At 42.1% G+C, this 18,427-nt stretch overlaps 1 protein-coding gene across 4 annotated transcripts in view; it reads left to right on the top strand.

The window, feature by feature from the left end:
• Fhit (fragile histidine triad diadenosine triphosphatase) overlaps window positions 1–18,427 on the top strand; it is a 1,394,727-nt gene that overhangs the window by 1,356,400 nt on the left and 19,900 nt on the right. For all 4 annotated transcript variants that reach the window (XM_050161103.1, XM_050161102.1, XM_050161105.1 and 1 more), the window contains one exon: window positions 15,367–15,465. In XM_050161103.1, coding sequence (XP_050017060.1) covers window positions 15,367–15,465 — 99 coding nt within the window. The remainder of the gene's footprint in view (window positions 1–15,366; window positions 15,466–18,427) is intronic.

Below are 18,427 nucleotides of genomic sequence, written 5' to 3'. Positions count from 1 at the left end.
GAATATGGTGGTGAATATCTCAGCCTGTATTAGGAAGTATGTCACACTTGTTTACAAAGAGGTTGATCTCCTGCAATATACCCTTAGTGTAAAAGTCAGAATGACCCTCAAGGTGCACATCTTCTCCAGCCACAGTATTAGCAGGTACAATTATTACTTAAATTCACTTAGAGCTGAAGATGATGATTTTACATTACTTACTATGCGTGCGAGTGACGATAATGTCTACAAGACTTATGGCTAAAAGTTGGGAAAGGGAAGATTTGGATAAGGGCTCCGTGCCACTATTGAGCAGTTGTTGGTTTTATTTTTATTTTTTATTTTATTTTTTGCTTTGTACTCTTCCACTCTCCTTACATGTCAGACTCTGTTTCTCTACACCAATGGAACATCACTGACCTACATGTTATTGGTACAATCCTCACACAACTGAACAGTGATGGATCATACTGCCTGAGGGTTCAAGATCATCCTCATACCTGGACCACACCCTCCACACCCTGAGAAGCAACATGGCAGTTTCGATTCAAATGTTACAGGGCTGTTTGGTCCAGCCTGCCTTCAATCAACTGCCATGCCAACCTCTGATTCCAGGAACAAGCATTTTTCGCATATCTGTGTCTGGACCTTTAAATAGAAACCAGAAATTGTAAGAACTTATTTCAAAGCATTTTTACTTTTTGTCTTTTAAAAGCTCCTCTAAACCTTTGAGCAGGATGAAGGTGAGATTAATTAAAAGATTAGCTTTCCTGCAAGCTTTTGGTGGGTCCTTTGCTCACTAACTCCTAACAATACTTCTAGCTGGGTTTGAGAACAACAAAGAGACAATTTTTCGAATGAGACATACATGCTCATCTGTAACACCTCCCAGACCTGACCCTCTCCACGGCCTCTTTAGAATTCTCAGTAATAAGATCTGGGGCTTGAGGTTCACAGTAGGAAGTTGAGACAGGTGAGGGTTCTTCTCTAGAACACCGTTTCAAAATTGTCACCACCCTTCAATGGTGATTTAATTTTTCACAGTGGTAAAGTTGTTTGTATTTGTTTGAGTTGGGGGTCGGGGAGAACACAAGGGGCGTTTGCCATTGCCTTATATCTTTGTGGTGTATGCTGCTTTCTGGGTTGTGAACAATTGTAGGGTATATAAAATGAACAGTTGAGCCAACAGTAAGGAAAGCTTGACTTCTTTCAAATATTCTGCCTAACAGGGAAGAAAAGCACTTAAGTCCTTGGTGAGAAAGATTGGCCGTCACGTGCGGTAAACTTGGTTTTCCATCTGCAGTTGGGACCTTAAGTCTTTCTTAAAGAAGGGTTTAAAAGGAAATAGAGGGAGCTATTTGGGAAAGATAGACTCCTAGTTTGTTTGTACAACCCACTCACAGGCCAAGTTCTTTGGAGTGCACTGGGACAGTTCCAGTGAGAAATTAATAGATTTGTGGGCATCAGAGACAGTGACTTCTCATGGATGAGGAGCAGCTTCAGAGGGTGTGGTTTTGTCACTTGGGGCAGAACCCTGTTTCTATAGACGGAAGGACTAGTGACCAATCCAGCTGAGTTCTGAGAAGAGAGATTTTATGTTATTTATTTTTCATCTGCCAAGACAAGAATTCTTGTGCCAGCCCCAGGCCAGCTGCTGCTGCTGTGGCTCTTGAAGCTTTGCTCATTGTGCAACAGGCAAGCAGGAGGATGTGTGCCAGGCTAACTCTGTCCTCCTGGCTTCGAGGAGGCCACCACTTGTGTAAAGGGCTCGCTGCTCATCTACTTCTCCATGCAAAGTATGTCATTAGCATGGCCTGATGTTGAAGTGGGTGAGATGACAGGCCTAGCAAGTAAGCAGCTATCCAACCAGTGGCACTGCCCCTGGCTGGAGGTGGTGCCAAGTCCAGCTATTTTTGACTGCCCTCTCCACCCTGAGCTCCCGGGATCTGGATGATCACTCCTGCCTGACACTGTCTTTGGAATGAATCACAGGGGGAGACTAAATAATAGTATATTGACAGTGGGTAGAGGTGCACGCCTTTAATCCCAGCATTCAGGAGGCAGAGGAAAAAAGATCTCTACGAGTTTGAGGCCAGCCTGGTTTACAAGAGCTAGTTCCAGGACAGCCAGAGCTATACAGAGAAACCCTGTCTCAAAAAACCAAGCCAGGAGCTAGAGAGATGGCTCAGGGGTTAAGAGCATTGCCTACTCTTCCAAAGGTCTTGAGTTCAATTCCCAGCAACCACATGGTGGCTCACAACCATTTGTAATGGAGTCTGGTGCCCTCTTCTGGCCTTCAGGCATACACACAGACAGAATATTGTATATATAATAAATAAATAAATAAATAAATAAATAAATAAATAAATAAATAAAACCAAGCCAAAACAACAAAGAGAGAGAGTGTGTGTTGACAATGATCTCTTCCGTCCCCCTTCTTTTTGGCACTTGTGGCTCTGGTGCTTGTCTTTTGCCCTTCATGTAAGGTTTCCTCACCCTGCCCCAGTCACTGCCGTTGGCCAGTAAATAGTCCACACAGCGTCTCTTTATTTCCTCAGAGTTTGCACTCGGTGACTGGTGATCTTCTCTGCCTAGAGCCCCTCTCCTGTAGACCACACTGCCTAATGCCACTCCCCCCCCCCCCCCCCCCCCCCCCCCCCCCCGTTCTCAGGAAGTGACAGGTTTTAGTACGATGGTGCCCAAGTGAGGCTTTCCCCCACTTTCCTATTTACGGCCTAAACAGTACTATATATCAAATATTTCTCTAGTGCTCACATTGCATTAAGTGTTATAAGTAACCAAGGAATGGTTTAAAGGATACAGAAGAATACACACCAGTCTCATACAGGAGCCACGCCATCTTATCTAAAGGACTTATTTTCATATCCTACAAGGGTCAGGTGACTTCTGATCTCTTCCTGGGAGAATGAGGGATGATCATACTTGTTCGTTGTCTGCCTACAGACTCTCAAGGGTGCTAAGTGCTGTCTAAACTGTTCTTTATTGGAGTGTAAAGTACAATGTGCTACAAATTCACGTTTGTTGAATAATGGAATGGATTCCGCAAAGGATGAGCATCAAATGCAAAGGGACGAGGAGCGTGCAAAGCCCCATCTGGGCCAGCTTTTCCAAAGGTGTTTTTATCTTGAAAGCATAGTTGATGCTGCTTAGAATATTGGGTTAAGGAGGCATCCAAGGCTGTGTCTACATGCATTATTTGTTGTGAGCCTGCCTGGCTTTTGTGGCTGTGTGTTGGCTCAGATTCCTGTAGGGCGGACATTCTCTCCTCTTAGGGGAGAGTTATCTTGCCTACAGTGCATGCCTCTAAAAACCCTGCGAGGCGCCTTTGAAAAAAACCAGCCATATGTGGCAGAGCAAATAGAAAACAAAGTGTTGAGGAGATTCAAAAGGAGGCAGAAATTGGCCCTCTGCCTCTTCCATCCCCTGTTCCGAGTACTGAAGTTTGACAGCACTCCAGGATTAAAGGAGAACACTCTTGCTCAAACACCAATATCCGAAACACAGGCAGGGGGGAGGGAAGGCTTACAGAAGGTAACAGGCCAAAGAAATTGCTTTTTGAATAAATGCTTCCTTCTCCCGAGCTGTGCTACGGCGGCCTCTGTTTTTAGAAAGGGTTTCATTTCATTTCTCGGTGAGCGTGGTTTCAGAAGCAGGAGGCCTGAGGAAATGAAACTGGTAGAAATCTCTGTCACTTCACGCATTTCCCACCCACTGGAAAACCAGTAGAGGCCAGCTGAGATGAGCCTGCGGTGAGATGTCGATGATCCACGATTATATCTTGAGAACCACCGCCAAGACACAGTTTGCTCTCAGGTAAAGAGGAGCTCCAGCTGGCTCTTGATCCCTCTTGGAGTTGCTCCCTACGTGCGCCTGTGTTTGTATTTTCTATGATGTTGTACAGCCCATGTGCATAAAAATGTTGACCTAATCAAAGCTCCAAAGAGATTAGCAAGGGGTCTAGGGGTACAGTGGAAGCCAGCAAACATTCACAGAAACAGATACTCCTCCAAAGTTGCTCGAACATGGGCTGAGTGTCCCTAACTGACTTGAGGGCTGCATGAGGAAAATTCCATGTAGACGTTGAAGAGTAAATATGGCAGGAAGGAAACAGCAGTTCAGGGACACACTGGGTAGGTGGCTTCCAGAAAGGCCCCTAGTGTCAGAAACGGTGGAATCATGAGGATTCCAAAAGGAAGGACATTTGCTGTGCTTGGTTCGTTTCTTCCCTAAACACAGGAGCGAGACAGGAAGATTTTTCACTAGAGTAAAAATGGTCAGGAGCCTGTAGTTATCTGAAGAGCAAAGAACTGCCAGTGGATGCAATTGATTTCTTGACCGAACGCTAGTAGGCAGGCTCTCAGTGGAAGTGGCCTTCATCTGAATTCCAAGGCCAGCTCTTAAGTGAGGTCAGTCATGACCCTTATAAATGAGATTGAATACAGAGGAAGAACTTAACAGTGGGGTGTCTTCAAAATGAGGCAGGCCATACTTCATCCTGTCTGTGGTGGGTGATGGTTCTCAGGCACAACACGCTGCACACCAACCCTCACAGCTCAGCTCTTTCTGCACAGGCATGCTTTCTGCCCAGATATGCAGTACGAAACAAGGATGGCCAGACATGAAGCATCATGGCAGGTCCATTGGGTTTTTTTGTCATATAAACATTTCAGCATAGCTGCAGTGATTGCTCTCCCGACAGGTGGCTTTCTGCATGTTTCAATTTAAATCAACTCTGCTCAGGAGGCTGAGTCACATTTGCTGTTTGTTCAACTATTTCTAACATGATTTTTTATGGGAAATGGCACAATCCAGGGTAAATCATTGAAGGCAGGTTTTTTTGTTTGTTTGGGTTTTTTGTTTGTTTGTTTGATGGCATATAATGAACCCGAAATGTCCACTTTTGTTTGTACAGGTTTTATGGTTCCATTCCATAGTGTTCACAATTAGTTGAATAATATCTAATCCAAAGCTCACAAAGTCTCATCTGCTGCCTTGGCAATTGGCTTGACAATGTGATACTTTAGTGTAGAATTTGATAAGCAATGAAATTCTGTTATAGTAATGGTTTGGCATAATTATTTTCCAGTGCTATGTTTTTTTTATCATTGATAAATACATGGCGGGGGGGGGGGTTACAAATACTTAGCCATCAACTCTCTAGACTTCCTGGATTTCTTTATAATCTAACAAATAACTAACTTTGGAATCTCCTCAGTGACTGGAGACACACACCCAAAGGGTTTATGGCATCCCTTGTGTAAGACTAAAAAGATAGCTGATGCACTTTTTTTTATGAAAAGATATTTGAAGAGCTCGAGGGTTCTAAGGAAAGGAAAACAGCAGGCCAAAACCCCAGGTTAAAGCCAGGGCTGAGCCAGGATTGGTGGCACTCACCGGTAACCCTATCACTCAGGAGTCCAAGGCGGGGGCATGAACCAGGGAGGGGCATATAGTAAGACCCTGTCACAAAGCCAAGGGAAACAAGACAAAGAAAGTGCTTTCTCAGGCCCCTAAAGTAGTGCAAGTTGGGTGCTCATATGGGCAAATCTGCCCCGCACCCAGACTGTCCTTTGTCCACCAGACAAGGTGCCCAGAGGAGGCAGAGGTGGGGTGGGAGAGTCAGAAGTGAGGAAACCTTGTCAATGATGCTCCCTGGGTAGATGGGCTGGGGGTGAGGGTGAGGGATGGTTTCTTGGAGATTTGGGCTGCTGTGTGACTGAAACAGAGCACCTTTGGGGCAGGAAGAGAAGGATTTTCACACTGGCTCAGAGCAGTCTCTGTAGGAAAGCCCAGCATGCTTTACTTTACAGACAAATGCCAGAACAGGATGGGCATCTGTAAGGCTGCGCCCCTGGCTAACTATCGCGCCAGGTTATAGGAAACTCGAGCCCCCTGCCCTCCCTCTCCTTATCATCCCAGCTGCCATTGCTCTTGTATCTTAGCTCACATAGCTTATCCTCTTCTAATCCTTTCTTCATCCATTCTTTACAGGAAGTTATTCTGGTCCTTTCATTTCCGTGCTGTGATTCTATCTGCTTACTGCACCCAAAGTAAAACCCACACGGCCTCACCGTGCTGATTTTCTGTCAATACATTTTTCAAGTTAACTCTTCTTTTCAACTTCAGTAAGTTTCCTTCGAGGAGACCACAGATAATTTGCAGTAAGATGAATCTAAACCAAAAGGTTTTGTGCCAGGTACATCCAGTGTGGCTTCTCCCATTGTGTCTGAAGCCATGTTGGTGCTACATTGAGGACATATAAAACTCATTATGACTCTTCCCTGGTTGATGAGACGTTCTAGAACATAACTGAAAGGGACTAGGGCTCAAAGCTAGATAATGCTCACTGTTCTAGATTTATTTATTTTATAATTTTATTTGTATGAATGTTTGCCTGCCTATGTGACTGTGAAACATGTGTGCCTGGCACCCACAAAAGACAAAAAAAAAAGTGTCAAACTCCCTTGGAATGGAGTTACAGACGGTTGAGGTCCTCTGTAAGAGCAAAATGTCCTCTTCAGCACTGAGCATACTCCCTAACCCACAGATTCAAACGTATTCATAGTACTGCATTTATAGCACTGGGGGCCATCTTCTGGGTTCCTGGCATATACAACCCATCTTTAAATTATTGGGACATCCAGATTCTGGTTAGAAGCTACCCAGAACATGTTAGGGTTCAGCAGAAAAACTGCTGAGGTTCACTATCAATGCTAACCAAGAGCACATGATTTGAGAAAACTGGTTCAGACAACACGTGCCTATAGGCAATGTTTTCATTGTTCAGTGCAATGAAACCCTTTTCTCACAGCAGGTATTAAACCCATCCCCAGTTTCTGCTATGTTTAAGGATAACCTCAGACTCTCACTCTATCAGGAGTTATTCTCCTTTCTAAGAACATCTGGGTGGAGCTTGCAGCCCAGTTCCTTCATTCCAACTCCCATAAAACATGATATAAACATGAATCTGCCTGCCTTATTGAATTAAACTCCAGAAGACAAGGATTTTTGGCTTACTTATCAAGACATCACTCATAAAACCTAACACAGAGCCTGGAAGAGAACTTGTATTTGGCAAAGTGAGTTTAGTTGAATGCAATAGCAAGAGAATCAGATCCTTGAAAGTGAAAGATTTACTGTCCTAGTAAACATAATATTTTTCCTTTCAATAATTTATTTACATAGCTCCTACACAAACAGAAATGCTAACCCATGGAAATGGTTTATTCAAGCTTTTTCTTCTGTATGTTCGTCTATAAAACTGATAACCGTAAAATGTCTTTTATAAGAGCAACCAGGTTTCTACTCAGATATTTGCTTCCTAAGGAACATATTAAATTGGTTTTCTCCCTTTTGAAGGCAGCTTGACATTTACTACAGGTTAGTTCCACATTCTACAAAACATCCGCATGACTGTGAATCATTCCTCCTACTATATTCTGTTACAGAACTAGAAAAGCATCAATAGCCAAGACAGCTTGAGCATTACATTGGGGAATTAATCATTTCCCCATATATCTTGTGATAACACACTCCATGTGCAGGGGAGTGCTGTCAGAATCCATTCGTATCAGCACTTCTAGCAGAAATCCTCTTAACACTTCCTTCCCCCGAAAGTCATTTCAAGCAGATCAAGTGAGATGACTGCAGATACTTTATTTTTTTTTTTTAAAAAAATCTCTTTTCAAAAGTTTTATAGAAACAGAATTCCCTTGGAGGAGCCATCACAGACTCCAGGGAATTGAATAGGAATGAAGACTTTGGTTCAAGTCTTTTGGAAGTTTTGTTACTCTGCTACAGACCTTCCTTCAAATAACAAAGCATCTGTGTGGAATTTTAGCTCTTGTGGCATCAGAAGGAAGAGGGCCTTGATGTCAAGCACTGGCACAGCAAGCTGAGTCACGTCTAGCTTCTGGGACTTAAGACAGGGCGGAGAGATGGTGACTTCCAGTACATCAAATCCTAACACAGTCAGAGTTGCCTCTATTCAGTGTATTACTAAGAAATAAAAGCCCTGACAACTAAACTGTGACACACTCTTCATGACAGGTCATGTTTTGATTTCAGAGATGTTAAAATGTGAAGAAGTGTGCATATTGTAGTTGGTACACTATAGAACTGAAGGAGTGCTCATGGTTTATGCAAAGCTCCACACAATAATACTAGTGGCAGTAGAGGGCACATTATCATGATATCCTTGAATTTGATATTTGTGCAACCCCCCCCCCAACCGTCCACCACTAAATAGATTTTGGAACAACTCAATTACATGTTGCAGCTCATGATCTTCCTGTGGAAACTTCCAAGTGTCTTCTAAGGTGACTTACCAGATTAACTATGGGAGCCCATTTAAATATGGATTTCACTAAGTAAAAACAGAAAAGTGGCTATGAGTAAATAATTGCTGCATAAACATGAGCATCTGAATTTGATCCCCAGCACCCAGGGGGAAGCTGGGCATAGCACTGAACAGCTGTACACTCGATTCCAGGGTCTTGTCTGGTGAGCCAATCTAGGCATGTCCACAAGCTTCTGGCTCAGTGAGATAGTTTTAGAAAATATAGTGATAACGGAAGACACATGGCATTCACCACCCAATGTGCGCAAAAAAAAAAAAAAAAAAAAAAAAACATACTTCTGTAATACACACACATGTAAACAGAGGCACAGCTTTTCTTTTGTCCTGACCACCTGGACCCAAATAAACACACTAAAGTTTATATTAATTACAGAATGCTTGACCTGTAGCTTAGGCTTGTTATTAACTAGCTCTAACAACTTAAATTAACCAATTTTTATTCATCTACACTTTGCCATATGGTTTTGTGGCTTTACCTGTTCCCTAGCATGTCTTGTTCCTCTGGCAGCTGTCTTGCATCTCTCACAACTCTGCCCTCTCCCTTTTAGTATTTTCAGCTTTGTTTTCCCACCTAGCCTTATTCTGCCTTGCTATAGGCCAAATTGGCTTTATTATTAACCAATGAGAGCAATATATTCACAGCATAAAGAAGGATTATCCTATATCATTTCACCCATTTTATCTGATCAAAAGGAAAGCTCTCAACTTTAACATAGTAAAATTATATTCAGCAAACAGTTATCAAAGAAGAATTAGTTGCAATATCCAGTCCAATTGTGTTAGGCAAAATTAGAGAAAACACTCTATTATCTCTTTTATCTTGGTGAGTTTAAAGTTTTGTATCTAATTTACCTTTTTATTATAACTAAGAAAAAGTATAATAATAACTATCTAGTCTTCAACTCCATCAAAGACTGAGAAAGAAATATTACCCCAGTAAGTAGGAAGTGCAGGCAAGCAACTTCCAAGAAAAAAAAAAGTGAGAAATGACAGAAACAGTTGGCTATCTGCAAGGTTTCTATGTAATGTTAAGGAATACATCTTTGGCCTCCAGGCCTAACATATATGACAAGTTTTCTTGTGAAGCAGGGAATTTTGAAGGACTGTACAACCTTGTCTTGGCAAATCTTGGCAGTTGCATTTCTTGTGTCCTGCTAGTCCAGGTTGGACAACAACTGTCATCAATTGAGGCAAGGTGTTGTTTGTTTTTTACTCTTTACTTTTAGGATGTTTAGGAGGAACCACCAGGTCCTCAAATAAATCACTCACAGAGTCTTATCTTGTAAATGCCCAGCCTTAAATAGCTTGCCTTGTTTCTAACCAGCTTTTCTTAAATTTAACCCATCTATCTTTTGCCTCTGGGCTTTTTCCCTTTCTCTTATTTCTGTATATCTTACTTTCACTCTTACTCTGTGACAAACTGGGTGGCTAACCCCGTCTTTTGTCAATACTTGATCTCCTTCTTCTCTTGCTGCTCCTCTTTTTCTTCCCAGATTTCTCCTCCTACTTATTTTCTCTGCCAGCCAGCCCCATCTGTCCTTTCTCCTGCCTTCCTATTAGCTGTTCAGTTCTTTATTAGACCATCAGGTATTTTAGACATGCAAAGAATCACAGTTTTACAGGTTAAACAAATGCAGCATGAACAAAAGCAACACATCTTTACATCATTAAAACAAATGTTCCACAGCATGAACAAAAGTAACATGCCTTAAAATAATATTCTACAAGAACAAGGGCATTTTCTTTGTCCAAATGGCCAACTTTTGTCATAAAGACAATAAACTTTTTTTGGAGTTTCTTTGATGCCCATCATCTTTTGTGGAATATATTCATACTGTCAGGAGCAGACTTGTCTCACTGTCATGAAAAGTCTTAAGATATTAAAACATTTTAAATTCCATATTCTGTGGGTCTTTGAAGTGTTTGAAGATTACCTATCTGTCTGAAATATATCTTTGTATACTTTGAAAACTTAACTTACATGACTACAAGTTTGACTATTTTAGGTAACTATTAATCTGTATTTTTAGTTATACATTGTATTTTTAGTTGAGCTGCATAAACGCAATATTTTAAATAAGAGTAGGAATATACATACAGTATAACAAAATAACAGTATAATATATATATATATATATATACAGTATAACATATGTTAAATATTTTTAGATTAGCAGTTGTTTTTTAAATTAATGTACATTCAATAATCTACCTTTTTCCCATCATTTCTATATCATATTCTCTTTCTCCTTTTAGAAAGAAATTTACTACAACCATCATATCAATGTATACCCATCCCACCCTCAAATGAAAACAAACATTTATAACCAATATTTTGGGAATGTGTCTATTATTTTATAGACTGCTTCCTGTTGTTTTGTGGGTGCTGGTGATGTTTGAGGGACTCTGGGAAAATCAGGATAATTGTTAAGTCTTGGCTGAAGTATTCTGTGAGACTGGATCATGTCAGTCAGCAGCCTTAAAGCTGTTCTGGAAGTAGAACTCAGAGGAATTGGCAACAGAGGCACTCTGAAATGTTGGATCATCTGGGCCACCTGTTCCCATCATATATTTTTCAGGGAGTTCTTTTTTCATCAACCTGTTTTTTTCTTAACCCAGAATGAATCCACAGCCTTTCATTTCCCATAGAAATCAAAGCAGAACCTCATTCTCAAAGTAACATATATTTTGACTTAAATTTTGAAGTAAAGATATTTTTAAAATAGATAGTTTGGCCTAATTTAGTAGCTTTTACAGTCAAATGTCTAAAGACTATAATTATCAACCTGTAGAGAGCACTTGTTGACTACTACATAGGGAAACCCCTCTCCCATCCTCCTCTCTTGTTTGTTTCTTCAGACAGAGTCTTTCAGTGTAGCCCTTGCTGTCCTAGAGATCCATCCAAGGGTTGGGGTAAAAGATGTGTGTCACCCTGCCTGGCCACCATCACTATTTTTATTATAACAGCATTTCTTTGTGAAATCTAAGTGATGCAAAGCTTTGTAACAAGCTGACCTAACCCAGCTCCCTTCTATTTGGTAATCCAACAGCACTGGAAATCAACCGTTCAGTGTCTGTCTTCCTTGCCTTTGAGTGCAGGAGAGAACACAGTTCCTTTCACTTTAGGGACAGATTGACTATTGGGTTTGATGATAATTAGGCATTGACTCTCCCTTCTTGCAGCCTAAAGTCACCTGTAAGTTCATTTACAAATGAAATCTCCAAACTCAGGTTCACACAAGTCAAACTGGCCTTTTGGGAAAGCAGTTGCTTAAGATGGTAGAACTCTACTTTGTTAACCTCGCATTGGACTACTGCAACCACATTCTTGGGTTACCTCAGAATTTTTCCACAGACTTCTGCAGGTTTAATTTTCTAGTCTCTACCATGGCTCTTCTAGAGCAGAATTCTTCCTGTCCTGTCTGTCTGAAGCCTTCCAGTTCATGAAGAGACTGAAAACCCCTAGTCAAGTCTTGATATGAAATGTATCATATTTGGTAAGATTTGTCTAAGTAGCATGAAGCCCCTTTGACTTATGCTAAATGAAATTAAACCATTCTGCAGTGGGATTGCCAAAGGGCAGATGTGATACCATCGAAAAGGCCCAAGGAATGGGCATAAAGATGAAGATGAGTGAGCCAGTGAGACCCAGTGAGCTCTGGGTCTGTGACTGGTTTGTCATCTAAGGGTTCAAGCAACCACTGACCAAAAATACCAGAAAATCAAGGGCATCTCTACTAAACACAAGCAGAATGAATACTTTTACATCATTTCTGTCATATTGAGATTTATAGACCGTTTACAAACAGGAAGCATGTCAGATGATATATAAAGGTTATGTACAAATACCATGCATTTCATATCTGAGACTTGAAAACTGTGGATTTTGGTATGCTGTGAAAAGTGGCTGGCACAGATACAAGTTGACAGCTATACTTCTATTCATGTTAAAGCCCTTACCTCAACACACGAACATCTTTCCTTCAATAGTTATGTAATTTTTTTTTTCTTTTTCAAAATCTCTAAATATTTAATCAGAGTCCTTGGTGTATGCTGTGTCTTTTACAGTTTCTCTAGCAAGTCCAACAGAAATTCAGGGTCCAGGCCGGGCAATGGTGGCACACGCCTTTAATCCCAGCACTAGGGAGGCAGAAGCAGGCGGATCTCTGTGAGTTCGAGACCAGCCTGGTCTACAGAGCTAGTTCCAGGACAGGCTCCAAAGCCACAGAGAAACCCTGNCCAAAAAAACAAAAAAAAAAAAAAAAAAAAAAAAAAGAAAAAAGAAAAAAAAAGAAATTCAGGGTCCAGCTGTCTTAAAGAAAAGGAAAAACTTCCAACTGGGGCCGGTAAGAGGAAACCTCAAGAGTTTACCCACAGCCATGCCCAACCAAACTTTGCAAACTTATTTAGCTTGATCTATTGGTTTCCTAGATCCTGTAAAGAATGTCTAAGTGATACCATCTGTAAAGCATATGACACCAACAGAAGGGTGCCTAATAACCAGAAAGCATTAATGTTCTTAGCATCTAAATTATTTGGAATCATCTGGTGTGGTTTGTGTTGACAAGCCTGCTATGTCTTCCGACAGCAGCGCCACGGTGGGAAGACCGTTTTCTCCGGCTTTTGCACCGCTCCTTGTCTTCCCCATCAAACTGTTACAAGATGGATTTATAACAGACCCAAAGGTAGTGGCAAAATGAAAATTAGTTCTCGGGTAGAATAGCAATCCCGTCCGACTCGCCTGTAGCAACTGCGTCATATCTGCTTCTACAGCAAGGAAATGACTTCTTAATGTGCTTTCCTTCCACTAAGAAGAATTAAATCTGTATGGCAAAATGGAAAACCAGTGTGCTGGCAGCCAAATTCTGAAAGGAAGATCCATGACCCTCATAAAGATATTTGTGGCCTCGTTCTATGCTAATGAGCCTCATTGAGGCCCAGACTTCCTTGGTGTGGAAATGCAGCCTTGCCGGAAAGCAAGGACGTCTTTCCCGTACTATTTTTGTCTTCCACAACAAAACTGCTCTAAGATAAATGTGGAAAGTCTCTGTGTTCTGCAGGCTGCTGGGGTGGGGTCTCTAGAGTAGGCTGAGAGTTTGAGGACCAAGACAATGAATATTATTTAGTTTAAAAGTTTTTATTTATTAGTAGTGTGTGTGTTTGTGAGAGAGAGTGTGTGAGTGTGTGTATGGATGTGTGTGTGTGTGTCTGTGTGGTGAGGGTTAGGTCTACATGCCACAGTATGTGTATGGAGGCCACAGGACAAATGTGTACAGTGATTCTCTCCCTTTCATTTTATCACGGTTTCTAGCAAGCAGCTTCTCCTGTTCATACCTGACCCATGGACCATGGAGGCCTTGCTGAACTCCCAAGGTTTTTTTTCAGAGCATCCCAGTTCCAAGTGGGCAGATACGCAGTAAAATGAAAGCAGTCACTATGGAATTGCCTGTTTGTATGGATTCTCCAAGACAAAGAACACTGGTTGGGCACAATGCTTGCACCCGGCCTTATCTACCTAGACAAGTAAATGATTTTCCTGAGTTCCCCTGTCCCCATTTCCTTCAGAGTAAATGGAGTTAAGTAGTGTGTCTTGTGGGAAGCTGTAAGGTTTGTGCAAAATATGAGCATGAAAGAAGCTGCTCTCCAAATCATAAATGTTGACCGTCAGTGACAGCGCTACACAGCCATCTATTTAAGCACCTGAACATGGACCACTACACTGTACATCTTGTGAGCAATTGGACGTTTAGCGCTCTGTGTGTGTGTGTGTGTGTGTGTGTGTCAGTCAGTCAATCAGTCTGTCTGTCTGTCTGTCTGTCTGTCTGTCTCTCTCTCTCTCTCTCTCACACACACACACACACACACACACAAAACCACAGAAATGGCATATTAGTAACAGAACTGAATTACAATAGGTGAGCAAGAGAGAGATTAAGCTCTACTAAAAACCTGCTCTCTGATAGAACAGACACATGGTTCACTCTATACAGCAATTTTAAACATGTCTTTGCTCATAAGTCTATATATATACATAAATATATGTGACTATGTATTACATATATATGTTTCTACATGGATAGAGAATTGTCTACAGAGGAACTGAACTGACTAAGACTACACTGTTAATTTCCTATGCTGTTTTCTCCTAGTTTCTGAAGTTGCAGATCCACTTCGATTCATAAACCTGCTACTTCTTAAATTAGAAAACAAACTGCGCATGGAAAATGGGTTCATGTGCAGTTTAGCCAGACCCAGGGAGAAAGACTCAGTTTCTCTCTACTTCCTTTGGAACAGAGTTATGGCTTTCTAGAAACACGAAAGAAAAGCCAGGACATGTGCAACTGTGACACGGTCAGCATGTGTGAAGTCTGGCTAACTCCTCCCCTGCAGGGCATCAGGACCTCAGTCTCCCTTCCCTAGCACAGGACTTCTGCGGAATTCTACTTTGTTACGAGTCTACTCTTTACAGTAGCCTGATAGCCAAAGGGAAGGGACTTGAGTTTCTAACCCCAGAGTTTCTTCCGGTCTGAATGCTTACAATTCCTTGGAGCTCATAAAAGACAGCTAAAGCCAGAGATACTGATAGATAGGCTGCAGGCCAGAGGGGAAAACTGAGCATGGGCAGAGACAACTTCAGTCAGGGTTGTCAATGACTAAATGGCGCTGATAAGCACCAGAAAACGAAGGGGTGTTGAATAGCGGGATGCTGCCTCTAGCAGCCTCCTGTTTTATGCAGCCTTATTCTGTCGCAGGCCCTTGCTCATCAGGCAAGCATGAAGCAGCAGCCACCCCAGTGCAGCCGAATCTTGCGATTTTATTAGAGAAGCAAGAAATGTCAATTCTTACGTGAAACTCTTTATTTTCAAAATTGGGCAATTAGCGTAATTAAGATACACCTCCAGGCCTCTAATTTGCGAGTTATTTTCACTCTCTCTCCTTTCCCCAACACTATTAAAGATGATCTCAGGGATTCTTTCATGAGCCTATTTTATTCTTTTCCTCCAAAGCTCCAGAAACATGACAAAGAACAAGAGGACTCCCCAGCCTTCTGGAGATCTGAGGAGGAGATGGCTGCAGAAGCTGAGGTGCTGCGTGTCTACTTTCAGGTAAACATCACGTCCTTCACCTTCAGCCAGGCCTCCTCACAGGCCTCAGGGAAGGAAAGATGAAGAAAAGTAACAGCACCGATGTCTCCCCGATGGGGACTACAAAGGACAGAGAAGCTGTGTAGAGACAGTCTCGAGCCATGTGGGATTTTATGTCCCCTCTTGCCACTGTAGGAATGGAGAGGGGCCTGGAGAAGAAGTCCTCAGCTTTCCAGGTTCTTGTGTCCTGAAACAAAGAATTGGCCAGGGGTCTATGGTGACTAGTAAAGATAGAGGTAGTTTATTAATAAAGAGAGCACTCCTGAGTGTGCAGATGAGCCAACAGTTGGGGAGGCGACAGGCTCTGATGGGCTCAGCCAGGAGAGTGGCGAGCCTTTTATGGGCCACCTGGGTAATATCAACCTCTCTGGCCTGTGCAGTTGTTCACATAACTCTCACGATTGTACATTGTTATAATTGGTTTATTCCATTGTTGACCTCTCCCTATACTTTATAAATCACCTTTATCATGTGTATAGAATAAAGTATATAGTTTGGGGGACACTGGGAGATTTTGAACAGACTCCCCTGCAGGTTAAAAGAAAACCCGCTGTACACTGCTTTGATATTAAATGCAAGGAAGCTCAAAGACATTTGCATTAATTGGCCATTCTAGTCCCAGCCTTACTTTTCAAATGCATGAATTACTTGATGACCCAGAGTGCTGTCCCTGCTGGCGTCATGTTGCCAGTGCTCGAAGTCTCAAACTAGAAAGAGCACACTGAGGACTCTTTCCAAGTGTGTCCAGGTTTTTGTCACCATCACAACGAATCCAGAGATAGGACAATGTAAGGCATTAACAGAAACAACCCACATAAAGTGAAGTGTAGGCTGTAGACAGGAGATTTGAGAACGTTTGTTGGATGAGCGAGTTTGAATACAAGGAAGGATTATTTCAAGAGTTAAGGGAGGAAGTTCAGGAACCAGTGTTTATACTTTTTATTTATCTTCCTTTGTAATTTTTGGATGCGTCATAGAGGCAGATACAAGCAAGCCATTTTTAAACTAGTGCCAGCATAGTCGTGAAGCACAGGTTGTTTGGTGTCTCCAGTAGGCCATGTTGTTGCTCTCGGCCATTATGATAGCCTTGCACCACCCTACAAGTGATGCGGGCTTTCTCTATACCTCTCCAGCTCAGTGCAAGCAGGCCACCGCAGCCAAGCACTGCAAAGCTCAGTTTGTTCCGCCAAATGTGTGTCAAGTCTGTGTCCCTTCGCCTGATGGAGTACAGAGAAGCCACCGGTCATAGTTTGCTTTTAACCTTTACCACCGTTCACCTTCTCCTCTGTCTGAAGAGATAGGATTGATAATGAACACTGGCCTATGGGCATGACCAAACACGGTTTTCTGTTCAATTCCTCTTCAGAAGTCTAGTGTGTCACTTTGGAATGCCCTGTAGAAATGAGGGTACCACATCTTCAGGCACACTTGATTAGAGTGAAATTGTTTTTCTGAGCTTCCTATACAATGGGTGTTTTCAGGTAGAGGTAAGAAAACTCTAGGCTTTGGCGGAGGCCTTTGTGGAATCGTAAGGGTCTACCTCAGAAGAGGTTATCTGCATACATTAAGATTTTGACTTTTAACTCGATGCTTACATGCTTCTGCCTTGAGTCCCGAATTTGCCTGCCTTCTGAGCAAATTTATTTAACTAGTGGGTCTTATCAGAAAGACATCTGTCCTAGGCAGTGATACAAACATCGTTGGGCACCAGGCCTATTCATTGTTTTAATTAACTAAAGCTTGCATTTTTCTTTAATGGGCTCTGGTTACAGACTAAATAACTGACCTGTTCAGCAGCCTGATGTGAGGACTGAGACTAGAAAAAGACATGGTAGCCACTGCTCCTAATGTGATGAAGGGTCCTTAAAATTTATCAAGAGCATCACCACTAGGTGCGGTACAAAGAGACTAAATTTACTCCCTCTGTACATCTGGTCCTTAGGTTGTCCCTTTAGTAATTTGATACTAGACCCTCCATTTTCAACTTCCATCTTTATAGCAAACTTGCATGTAGTGTTATCTAGACTAATAATGCAACATTTAGATTTACCCGGGCTTAAAGAAAATACCTTTTGCTTATGTGAAATTAAGATGAACGTGACTTTCCCAGACTTTTCTAATAATACTGACAACAGCATATCCACCTTGGGCAGGATGAGTTGAAAGACTTGGTTTGTTGCTGCTTTTCAAAATCTTGAAATTTTTCAAGAGGCATAGCCAGAGATAGGATGGGGACCCGGGAGGAATTATAATCATCAGTTGTTTCTGAGAAGACACAAAGAAAAAATATCCTATTATAAAACCCAAGTTCGGCCATGTTATTTTTTTTTCTGTGCTCCGTGGTTAAAAAGGACAATATTCACAATGCCAACACAATGACTCGACCCATCCGCGTCATTATTCCTTGTCACACTGCTCACCTTTCCTGCCACTTCATATTTCCCTCCCCAGCTCCTATGTCGCCCCTCAAGCAGTCCTTCTCTACCCTTTGTAGCCTGTCTAGTGTCCTTGGAAAAAGGACTTTCTCCTCTGCTGCCCGATTCCTTTGTTTCCCAGCACCTGGTTCCCTACCACCCTGGATGAGGTAGTAGGAATTAAAACGAGCCCCGGTTGGTTTCATAACTGACTCTGCTCTACTTGTAGATTTGTTCAGCTGTGCTGATTCCTACTAGGCTGCCCTCCTTCCTGGTTTCTCTATCATCTGACCATGTGCCCAAGTGGTATGAGTGTTCGCCTAAGCTCATTCCTCCCTTCCTTGCCCTATAAATTTCTCTGCTCTTTGTGGACCCTGTAGGGAACTGCTCACTTACCGTTTCTGTGATTCGATTTTTGTGTTGCTGTACATGTATCTTAAGCTGGGTAGTCTTGGCCTCAATGTCAAAGAGAACACTGCTTCTAATTAGAAGTCTAAGCATAAATAGGA

The sequence above is a fragment of the Alexandromys fortis genome, unplaced genomic scaffold, assembly GCF_014885135.2.
Source record: "Alexandromys fortis isolate MF-2015 unplaced genomic scaffold, M_Fortis_MF-2015_v1.1 scaffold_123, whole genome shotgun sequence".
Classification (NCBI taxonomy): Eukaryota; Metazoa; Chordata; class Mammalia; order Rodentia; family Cricetidae; genus Alexandromys; species Alexandromys fortis.
This window is presented reverse-complemented; position numbering and strand designations above follow the sequence as displayed.